The sequence below is a fragment of the Delphinapterus leucas genome, chromosome 19 (assembly GCF_059928025.1).
Source record: "Delphinapterus leucas isolate spDelLeu-1000000601 "Yukka" chromosome 19, BTC_Dleu_Yukka2, whole genome shotgun sequence".
Taxonomy (NCBI): domain Eukaryota; kingdom Metazoa; phylum Chordata; class Mammalia; order Artiodactyla; family Monodontidae; genus Delphinapterus; species Delphinapterus leucas.
This window is the reverse complement of record NC_143147.1, coordinates 14,617,063-14,628,213: the sequence shown is the minus strand read 5'-3', so window position 1 is coordinate 14,628,213 and position 11,151 is coordinate 14,617,063. Positions and strand designations below refer to the sequence as shown.

The following is an 11,151-nucleotide window of genomic DNA, read 5'->3' as shown; positions in this document are numbered from 1 at the left end:
CCCCTTTTCGCCAGAAAATTTAGGACCCTAACAGTATTTTGATCTGAATCTTCTTTGGTCTCACTACTTATCAATAACTCATCAACATATTGTAACAGAGTTCCCTTCTCAAAGCTCAGTTCCTCCAGTTCCCTTGCAACGCATTTCCAAAAAGATGGGGGCTGTCCCGAAAACCCTGCGGACGCACCATCCATGTATATTGGGTAACTTCCAGGGGGTCAGAGTCCCTCCATTCAAAGGCAAAAAGGTATTGAGGGTCTGGGTGTAGGGGAATACAGAAAAATGCATATTTGAGATCCATAACAGAGAAATACTGGGCGCTCCCTGACACCTGGGTGAGGAGGGTGTACGTATGGGTTTGGCACCAGAGGGTGAATAGGGATGACTCCCACATTCACAATGCTTCTGAGTGGGGAGGATCAGGGTGGTGCAAGGTGATTGGCAGGGCCTAATGAGTTTGTGTTTTAGGTTGGATTCCCCTCAGGGCCTCAGGCTTTAAAGGATATTATCTCTTCCTGGGGTATTTTTCCCTAGGCCTTAACCTTATTGGTATTTGGGGAACACATTTTGCCCTTCCTGGCACCGAGGTATCCCAAACTGCAGGATCTACTTGTTCTCTAATTTCTTGAGGGATGTCTTGGGGAATATTTTGATGCCCAACAGGTGGGTCATCTGGGGCTACTAATAGATGCACTCTCTGTTCGAATTCTTTACCTCCTTGGACTTCACCCTGTCCTAAGAATACACTAGCTTCTAACTTATTTAGCAAATCTCTCCTGAGGAGAGGGACAGGGCATTCTGGCATGTACAAAAATTAGTAATAATAACAGACCCGATTCCGCAGGCAAGGGGAGACGTAAATCGCCTTACCTTTAGCTGTCCATCAACTTGTGTCACAGTACAATCATGGTTGGAGAAGGGGCCGGCTGGCCAAGTCAGAACAGAGCAGGCAGCTCCAGTGTCTACAAGAAATTCAGTTCTCCTACCTGCCACAGGGAGGGTGACCCGAGGCTCCATTGTTGAAACGAGGATGGATCGAGTTGGATCTGGAGCTGGGCAGGCGATCGATCCGGGCTGTCAGTCAGTGTGTGGGAATTTCTCATCTGAGAGATTCACAAGGAACTGGGGCCAGTCGGGTTTGCCCCTCGGGAGTCCCACAGGAGGGCGCTCAGGGCATTCCCCCTTCCAGTGCCCCTCCTTCAGACAAAAGGGACACTGGTTTGGGCCCAGGTGGTTTCTTGGTGGTCTGTCCCGCCTTCTCGGCCCTCCAGTGTCCCCTTGAGGTGGTGGGTGGATCCGAGCAGCCGAAAGTTGCGTTTTCTTTATTAGCCTCTCATCCTATTGGCCCTCCTCCGTTAAGTCTCGGTTGTTCTTGACCTTGAAGGCCTCCTCTGCCAGAGTTGACAATGGGATTTGGGGCCCAGCCTCAAGCTTTTGTAATTTTCTCCAGATATCAGGAGTAGCCTGGGTGATAAAATGCATGGCCGACAGTGTCCTCCCTTCTGCAGACTCAGGGTCTGTATTGGTGTCCTTCCTGAATGCTTCTGTCAACCGGCTCAGGAAGACTGCCAGGTTTTCATCTTTTTCCTGTGTAACCTCTCAGACCTTATCATAATTTACAGGCTTCACCATACACCTTTTCATTCCTTCTGATAAATGAGTAATAGAATGTCTCATCCTAGCCTGGCCTACACGGTATTCATAGTCCCAGTGTGGATCATGTTCTGGGATTGCATCCCCATCTACCTGATAAATCTGGTGGTGTGGATTGGTGGCCAGCAGGCCATCTGCGTGTTCCCCGGACTTCCTCAGTATACGCTCCTTTTCATCCAGGGTGCAACAGTGGGTTAGAATAGCCATGATGTATTTGGCAAGTCTGTCAAAATTTTTAAAAGGTTTTAAAACACCCGGTTGGATAGGATGATAGGTTGCTGTCAAACAATATTGATGCCTTGAGCCAAGGTAGGGAAAAAAAATCAAAAGTAAATATAGATCATTTAAAGGCACAGGAACTCACACAATCTGTTATCAAAAGCAGCATTCCAGGACAACTTTGTTCTCTTATGAGAGACAGAAACCAAATCCAGTCTTGCATCAGCCTGATCTTCATAAAGTCTATTTCCCTAATTAAAGTCAATTCAACCTTAGAAAATCCTGATCACATACAAAATTCTTTTCTCACTGTTCCTGTTCCGCAAGCCTTCTGAGCCCATGCTTTGTCCCGTATTCTTTTCCTATTCATAAATAGCCAGCTCTAGTGATACAGGCTGCAACATGGGACCTTTTGCAGCAGTGCTTGCACCTGGACACACCTCTCCTCCAGCAACAAAATACAAAGAAATTGTACGGGACTAAAAATAACTGCACGCATGCGCAGTCGGGGCGAATCCTGGATAAAAGATACAAAGAGACCAAAAAACCCAACTGCCACTCTTGAAGAGCCCGGAGCCAAAGCAGGGTACTGCGCGTGCCTCCTGCACACACCACCTATGGGGTGGGAAAACCACCAAAGCCTTCCTCCGGCCTGACCCCTGGACACACCCCTACCCTCACCTACATGAAGAACACCCTCAGGGAGCCAGCAAGCAAGCGAAACTGTTGTTTGCTCTCACTTCCCCCTGCTGCAGCAGGGGCCCCAATAAAGCCTTGCCTGAATTTCTTGTCTGGCCTCTGATCAATTTCTGTTAATTAAGGAGGCCAAGAACCCTGGTCAGTAACAGGATGGCCTCAGGATGAGAATCCTCTTGCTCAGTTTTTGGCTGTGAAGTAGATGACATCTAGAACCCCTGAGGGTATGGGTGGTCCCCTGGGTTCCAAAATTCACCCTGTTGGGTTTATTCAGTCACTCAACAGTACATCATGGGTCTGTTATGCTCTAAACGCTCCGCCAGGTGCTGGGGATCAAAGATGAATGGCGCAATTAGCTGGGAGGATACACTTGAGCTGAAACTTTAAGAACACTCTAAAAATCTATAAAAGAAAAAGTTTATTCTGTGCTTTCGTCCAGGCGTGTGTGTAAGGGGTGGGCAACGCCTCCCTCCCCACCCCTCCATCCCCTCGCCTCACCTCAGTTCCCAAGGTGAAGATTTGAGGGGGATTAGATGTATAATCACCGGTTTGGGTCTTGCTTTCAGGAAGGCGTGAGGCTTGAATCCTAACCCGGCCCCGGACACCTGGCCCCACTGTTCCCCTAATTCCATGCATCCGGGAATTAGCTAACTGGCTGGCAGCTCACTCCCTGTCAAGAGGCCCGGGAGAGAGTGATACGGGAGACCCTGAAACTATCCCCACCAACTCAGGAGACCCCCACAAGACATCGGTCCCTTGGACGAGCAACGGCCCCTAAGGTGGGTCTCAGGCAACACTCTTATAAAGTGCGACCCCTTTAGAAGGAGGAGACCGGCGGGCGCGGTCTAGTGACCACGAGAGTGTCACAAAACCTAAACCGAAGTCTCAGCTCCTAGCGGACCCCGCAGTCCCGCCCCGCGCCCTTCTAAGAGCTTGACTTCCGGGAGGAGCTCCGCTGGGGCACCGCCCCCCCAAGGCGCGGGCGCCAATTGGCCAGCGTGATCGCGGGGCGGGGCCAAATCCTAAAGGGTCAGGAGCAGAGGAAGACCTGAAGGGGGCCGGGGCTGCTGCGAAACGGAGGTGATGCCAAGTGGCCCCATGTGGGTTTCTTTTAAATCTTTAATGCCCATACCCTAGTCTCAGGCCCATGGAGCCCACGCGAGACTACCCACTGTTCGGGGGCGCCTTCTCCGCCACTCTCCCTCCGGGGGCCATCGACGTAAGGTAAGAAGGCCCGGGCACCAAAGGAGGCTGACCAGGTGGGTTGCGGGAAGTAGCCGGGGTCAACCAGGGCCTGCCTCGCCTTTCTTCAGCGACCTTCGACCGGTCCCGGACAATCAAGAAGTTTTCTGTCATCGCGTGACAGACCAGAGCCTGATCGTGGAACTTCTGGAGCTGCAGGCCCACGTGCAGGGCGAAGAGGCAGCGCGGTGAGGGAGGCGGGCCCGCGGCTGGCCAATGGGAGGACCAGAGCCGAAAGAGTGGGCGGGGCCTGTGGCGGGACGGCTAATCTGGGCAATGAGAACTCCAAGGGTAACACCACGTCACCAGAAGTGAGCGAAGTTTAGGATGAGGTGCTTGTAAGGGGCAGTGAGAAATGCCCCTCCCTGACCCTGCTCACCCAACTCCAGGTACCATTTTGAGGACGTTGGCGGGGTGCAGGAGGCTAGGGTTGTGCAAGTGGAGGCTGTGCAGCCCCTCCTTTTGGAGAACCTGGCCCTGAGGGGCTGCTGTCAAGAAGCCTGGATCCTCTCTGGCAAGCAGCAGGTAGCTAAAGAAAACCAGCAGGTGAGGGCCAGGGGAGTGTGAGACGTCTTCGAGGGGTGAAGGGGGTGGCTCTAGGGAATCAGGTAAGCATCCTGACTCCGATCACTTTAGGTAGCAAAGTATGTGACACTGTACCAGGCCTTGCTGCGGCTGCCCCAGTACCAGACTGATTTCCTGCTCACCTTCAATCAACCCCCGTAAGGAGAACAGAAAGGGCACCTCGCTTATGACTGGGTCCCCAGGAGAACTGGCTTGGAGGGGCAGAGTAGGGAGACTGGCTGGTGGGGTCCTCCAAGGAAGTGGGAGTGGGCCAGGGGTTTGGGGTCACAGATAACCAGGTCCTCTGGGAAACAGGAAATGGGAATTTACAAGCCCAAGGCCCAGATGATGTTCTCTCTCTATCTGTTCCTCACCCCAAGCCCTGAGAATAGGTCATCTCTTGGCCCTGAAAATCTGTCGCTTCCGCCCTGGAGCCTGGGTGACTTTGAACAGTTGGTGACCAGTCTGACCCTTCACGATCCCAACATCTTTGGTCCCCAGTAAGGACGCTGAAATGCTGCATGCTGCTTCTGAAGACTTGGGGCCTCTGTTCTGCAAGGGGATCAAAGGGTTGGATATATTCCCCTAATAGCTTCCCAGTGCATAAACATAAGACACCTCCTCTCTGCAGAAATAAACTTGCTTTATAACCAATATAATCTCTGCGCCTTTGAATCCAACAGAACACCTGGGTCCCCCCAATTCCCTTTGGTCTTGGACGGTGGAGTTTAAAATTGTGCATGGGATCAGAAGGGCCCAAGGCCGGCAGTGGAGGAAGGGAGGAAATACACTTTGCAGTGACTGGTTCAGCCCTGAGACAGGGGTGTGAAATTCACAGGGGTACGGGTAGGGAAGGTTTAAAGCAACACCCAAGGAAGGGAGGGAAACGATCCCTTGTAGTGATTCAACCCTGAGAAAACAGATGGGGAGTGGGGTTGGTGGTCCCCCTCTGATGGATGAAAGATCATCTGGTCAGAAGTCACCAGGTCATAACAATGGAGTCAGAAGAGTCCAAGGAGTGCCGACTTGGTGGAGTGTTGGAAGAGTGGCTGTTGTTATTTGGTATACACGTAGTAGAGTGTGCGCAGCTGGTCCCAGAAGAAGAGGGAGAGGATGGTGTGGGGGCCGAGGCGGAAGTAGGAGGCACCTATACCCTTGTACATGCCCCAAATGCCCTCTATCCGAGCTGTCTGCAGCAGAGCATCCAGCAAGCCCCGGTACATGAGGCCCTGAAAGGTTGAAGAGGAAGAGCAGAGTTTGTCAGAGCCCACCAGGGGCCTCACCTCAGCAGGCTGCATTTTAGGCTTCCTACCTGCACCCACAATCTGCTTCCCTCACCCCCTGGCTTTCCCTACTGTCCTGCACCCCAGAGCACTCCCTTACCTTGCCCTGAGCATCTGTGGGCTGGTTGTAGAGCCTTGTGCTGACCACGTCAAAGGGTGTCATGGCCAGGACCACCGCAATGCCACTCACCATGGCGGCCACCAGAGCCACCTTCCAGCTCTGGGGTGGAAATATCTAAGGGGGGGAGGGAGGAAGAGCTCTGTCAGTCAGCCAATCATTCAACCCCTCGGAAAGCCCAGGCCCTGTGCTGCGGGTACAGTGGAGAGCTGGTAACTCAGGGAGCTTCCACCCCACCGGTGATAACACGGTGAAGGAGGAAGAGCGGAAGGCCCTGAGGACTCAGGTACACCTGGGAGGAAGTGACAAGAGAACTGTGGGAAGGTTGTAAAGAGACAGTGATCCCCCCAAGCCCTCCTGCCGCTCCCTCACATTGAATGTTGGCACTGTCCCTCTTCAAGCTGAGCCCACTTCAGCTTGCCCTCCCCCTGCCCACATTCCCAGGATGGCCCCACCCCCTTCCCAGGCAGTACCTCCCGCTGGGTCACGAGGTCCTTGGTGGACGAGAAGGTGCACAGCTGGGTGGCGGAACCGACGATAACTCGGGGCAGGCCGCCCAGGGCCCCACGCCACAACCCCACCAGACCATATTTCTGGCCAATCTTGATTAGCGCCTGAAACATGCCCTTGTTGGGGGAGGGGGAGGGCAGAGAAAAAACCACGGGGGCGGGGTTCAGTCACCCAGGCATCAGGGGCTGCCACCCCCTAACAGTGCCAAGGATGGGTCCATAAAAGGCACCCGATGTCTAGACGACCAGTGCCATGTGGGCTTTGAGCATGAACGTGGCCCTCACTTGTCTGCCAACACACCTTCCCTCCCTCGCCACCCCAGAACAGGGCAGGGTGTATGCACGTGAGGACATTAGCAGGTCAGGAGAATGGGGCAAGAGAAATAGGTGCAGAAGCTAGAGGAACAGGGAACATGGGGATAAGAGGGTCTGGGTGGACTCCAGGGACAGAGTAGGGACGAACTGATGGGCTGGGCAGAGCCGTGACTGGGTTGCGGCTGTTGGGTGCAGGCAGAAACCTGGGGAAAATGGAAGAGAATGGGCAGGGACGCCAGCGGGTTGGAAAACCCTCACCTGATGGTTATACTGGTGCCCCACAGCAATTTCTGTGGCTGCCTGTGCCTGTAGGTGTGTCTTCACCTGGAGACGAGAGAGTATCACAGCCTGTGGCCCAGCGGCCAGCCCCCCACCTCAGACAGCCAAATGACTGACCCCTTCACACTTCCTCTGGGTGTTCGGCAATGAATATCCTTCTAATCTGATAATTATTGTTGTTCCCACCTAATAAATTGGTCATGAGACTGCGTCCCTTGGCTCCAGTCCCGGGGGATGGCTCTCCTAGCACTGCAAGACACCCCACCCCCTCTACATCCTTCTTCCCTTGGGGGAAGGGGCGGGGGTGGAGAGGTTGGAGAATGGCAACAATTCCTAAGACCGTTCATGTTAGGCAAGTCCTGGTGTCCAGCCTCTCATGCCAGCTCCTACTCCCAGACCGGCAGACAGGATCTTCAGCCACCATCATGACCAGGCTCCCCATCAGACTCTGGGGCAGGTTGTGAGGGGTCATCGGCAAAACTTGCTCTCGGCAAAACTTGCTCTCTGGCCCCCAAGCCCTGTGGGGGGCATGTGTCCAGCTGACTTTGGAGAAGTCACTGTCCCCGAATCTCATACCCTGGGAGTGAGACCAGACTGCCTCTCCTTCTACAGAACTCATTGCCTCCCAGCGTCTTTCCAGAAAGAGCGCTAAGCAGGGCCAAGTCCTAGCAACGAGCAGCTGTGGTGACCTTGAGCTAGCCGCTTCCCCTTTCTGGGCTCAGGTTCCTGACCCTTCACCGATACCAGATTAACTCAAAGGGGCAGACTGTGGGATAGTAATTCTGTAACTCCCAGGACTTCCCCTGATCCCCACACCCATCGATGTATGTTAATCAAATTCCCCACCCTCCCCTACACAAATCCATTTCCAACCTCAGTGTCAGGTTGTGAAGGCCCAGGCACCCACCCTACACCAAAGGTCTGCCCTGAAGGCCCCAAGCAAGACCCTTCTTCTCACCATGTAGATGGGGCTCCCCAAGTAGGCTCCCATGACCCCAGCCAGGGCCCCAGCTGCTGCGCTGCGGACAGGGCTCAGGGTGCCTTCAGCTGTGTGCAGGCAGCCTCCAGCTTCAGCCAGCCCGTAGGTGCCCAGCCGGATGCCGTTCATCAGGAACTGGTATAAGAGGGCAGGGGCCAGGCCCTTCTGCAGGGCTGCCAGGCCGTCCACCTTGCCGATGGTGATGAAGGCATGGAAGACGTTTCGGTAGTGTCGTCGGTAGGTCCCGGGGGCCTGCAGTTCTCCCTGCAGCTGCATTCTGGTCTTCACCACCTCCAGGGGATTGGTGAACAAACAGGCCCCACAGGCTGCCAGGCCGCTCATCAAGAAGTCCATGGTGGGACAGCAGTAGCAGGAACTGGCCCAGGGGTAAGAAAGTTAAAATGAGCTTCAGAAACGGAGTCAGAAAATCAGGGGAAAGCCTCAGTTCCAGCAGTCCAGGCTGCAGGAGGTAGAAATGCAGAAGTCTGGAGTCAAGAGTGTCAGGGTCAAATGTCAAGAGGTCAAGGGTTAGCTGGAATTTGGGAGTCAGGAGATGGCAAAGAGAGAAGAAATATGAGTTTAGGAGAGTCTGGCGAGAGGGTTATGACGGGGACTTGTTAATCAAGGGATTTGAGGTCAAGGAGGGGCAGAAGCCAGGAGGGCGTAAGGTGGGATGCTGAGGATGGCCGGCTATGGGGGCCGGGAGTAGGTGAGGGAAACGCGGAGCTGGGAGACCGGAGCCAGGGAGGAAGGAAAAAGAAAATCTGCAGGTTAAGGAGGGAAAGGATCCAGGAGAAGATCCAGTGGCGTCCCCGGACAGCAACGAGGTCTGGATCGGGGAAGGAAGTCGAGGCTCCGGCCGGGTATGAGCGCCCTCAGGCAGCTGCCGGAGCCCGCAGCAGCTTCACCCCAGGGAGCCTGCGGAGGCCGGGCCGCCACACTCCAATCACTGGAGAGCGACGCCCAATGGGGAGCCATAGCCGAGAGCCTCAGCCAATCAGCGCCGAGCCGGCTCTGCGGCCAATGGGAGGTGCTCTCGGCGACCCGGCCTCCGGAATCCGCAGAGAGGCGATTGGAATTAACTCTCCCCACCCCGGTACCAGTGCCTGGGCTGCGGACTCGGAGTGCTGGGAGGGGTCCCCGGGGAGCAGAGGTTTTATCACTGGCGGGGAGGAGAGGTTGGACCCTGGGTTACTGGACGGGCTCAGAGGCCGAGTACGGAGGCAGCAGTCCCTCAACTGCATGTTTTGGGCTGCTGCTCTTGCGGGCGGAGGGCTCCCCTCCTTCGCCTTGTATCCCGGGTCATCGCCGGGTGCGGTTGCCAAACTGTAGGTCCACTCCCTCTCGGTTCAGGCGCCAGGAGAGCCCGGAAACTGCGGCTCCTCCCGCGAGGCAGGTGGGACACACCTACTGGACGGGACAGATCTCCTTAGGCTTGGTAAAATATTTGTAGGTTCCAGCGCGGGGGGTGTGGTGGCTGCGGGCGCGGAGGAAGGGGTCCCGAAGGATGGCGAGGGAACATAGTCACATCCCTACGTTCTTTTGATCCTCACAGCAACCCAGGGAGAAGGCCAGACAGGCTAAGTAAGGCGGGATTTTGATCCCTGGGCTTAGGTTACACAGGGCCAGCAAGTGGTGGGAGAGGTCCTGAGACTCTGGACTCCTTCCTGTCCTAGTTCCTGAGCCTGGTAATGGTTAATTACGCAAGAACTTCTGAGAAAAGAGACTAGGGAAGCTAGCTGAGAAGGGGTTGAGGGGGGAAGGCTTGAAGAAAGGTGGCAGGAGGATAGGGGATGTCTTCTGGGGCGGGAGGAGGAGGCAAGGGGGCACAGCTGTGTGTGAGGCAGCCATCATAGACTCAGAGGCCTTTGGAGTTCCAGTTTGGGTCTTCCTGCTTACCAGCTGGGTAGCCTTGGGCAAGCTACTTAACATCTCAGAGCCTCCTTTGTAAAATGGGAATGATAATTATTTATTGCACAAACCTGAGTGAAAGTGTTGCATTTTCTCTAGATGCTCAATTATCAGTCACCCTGTGCCCGTGTGTATCCTGTTCCCACTGCCGGTGAAAGTCCTTGCACCCTTATTTTGGTGACCTCCAAATCACTCTTCATCTTGAACTTCATCTCCTGATCCTTGAAGCTTTTTAGCCACTTCCATCCTGCTTTGCTCCTCAGGCATTTACCCTTGTTTCTCATTTGATTAGCAGTTGTTTACTCTGAGTCCTCCAGTACTCTGGGAGTTCTTGGATGCCCCCCCGCCCCCCACCCGGGGCTGAGGGGCTGAGTCTGGGTCTTATCTCCCCAGTGTACTGCTAAATCATTGAGCCTCTGGGCTAGGCACGAGGGGTGGAGCAGATAACGGGGCTTCTCAGGAGAGGCTCTGAAAGGGTCCCCTGAAAATTTCCAAGGAATGCTCCCCAAATGCCTCCACCTGCTGGCTGGGATTGACACTCAGAAAACTGAATTCATCTCTTGGTGAGTGTCGAGTCAAAAGACACAACCAAGCCAAAGAGCGGGAGAAGGAAGGATTTATAAGTAAGGAGAACAGTGTCCCAAAGCAGTGTCTCCCGAACAGCAAAATTGGAGACATTTTAAGCTAAGGATACATGCATATTAGTGAATGGGTTTGGGTGGTGTATACTTATTCGGGAAGGGGCTTGAGCAGAAGAGGAATCAACACAGAATAGGGGCGAAGGTTGCTGGAGTCCAAGCTTTAGTTGATTGAAGTCTAAAGCATCTGAAGAAGGTTAACATCATTAGGTTCCCACCAGTCTGCGGTTTTAGCCCCTAGTTACTTACCATCCTCCACCTGCATGGGGGACCTTGGTTCCGGTAGAACAACTAAAAAGATCAGATTGTTATGCATATCCCTTGAGGAGGACCTAGGACTCTGTTTTATCGCTGAATTGTTGCTTCTTGAATGCTTTGCCTTTGTTCCTGCATTCTTTTGTTCCCCTAAGATCATTAATTACTGAGACCTGCTCTAGGGCAAGCATTGTGGCCAGGCTGAGATCGCAAAATGGCTTAGACCTAAAATGGCTTCTCTTATGTCAAGAAAGCCATGCGGGGTTCTCTTTCTCCGGGACCCCCTACCCTATCTGCTTATAGGATGAGAGTTCATAATTGTTTTAATCCTTGAGTTTATACCAGTGATTCTCCAAGTGCAGTCCCTGGAGCAACAGCAGCAGCACCTGCGGACTTACTAGAAATGCAGATTCTCTAGGCCCATCCTAGACCTCCTGCACTGAAGGCGGGGGCCTGACAGGGGCTTAACAAACCGTCTAGGTTATTCTGA

The 11,151-nt window shown here is 54.0% G+C and overlaps 2 protein-coding genes across 4 annotated transcripts; one reads left to right on the top strand and one right to left on the bottom strand.

Annotated features, from left to right (window-relative positions):
* Positions 1-3,585: 3,585 nt before the first annotated feature.
* On the top strand, positions 3,586-5,040 carry RANGRF (RAN guanine nucleotide release factor). Of its 2 annotated transcripts, none has more exons than XM_022595696.3 (5): positions 3,586-3,792; positions 3,882-3,998; positions 4,200-4,335; positions 4,447-4,532; positions 4,755-4,878. In XM_022595696.3, exons 1-5 carry the CDS (start codon positions 3,716-3,718, stop codon positions 4,876-4,878), a joined length of 540 nt encoding a protein of 179 aa, XP_022451404.1. In that variant the 5' UTR covers positions 3,586-3,715. The 2 variants fall into 2 exon arrangements, with proteins under 2 accessions (XP_022451404.1, XP_022451403.1); XM_022595695.3 differs by having other exon boundaries at positions 3,588-3,792; positions 4,200-4,356; positions 4,755-5,040.
* SLC25A35 (solute carrier family 25 member 35) lies at positions 4,926-8,921 on the bottom strand. Of its 2 annotated transcripts, none has more exons than XM_022595694.2 (5): positions 7,837-8,921; positions 6,858-6,923; positions 6,249-6,389; positions 5,758-5,892; positions 4,926-5,603 (listed from the first exon to the last, which is right to left on the bottom strand). In XM_022595694.2, the coding sequence occupies exons 1-5, from the start codon at positions 8,209-8,211 to the stop codon at positions 5,430-5,432; spliced, it is 891 nt and encodes a 296-aa protein (XP_022451402.1). In that variant the 5' UTR covers positions 8,212-8,921; the 3' UTR covers positions 4,926-5,429. The 2 variants fall into 2 exon arrangements, with proteins under 2 accessions (XP_022451402.1, XP_022451401.1); XM_022595693.2 differs by having other exon boundaries at positions 6,249-6,401; positions 7,837-8,248.
* Positions 8,922-11,151: the final 2,230 nt, after the last annotated feature.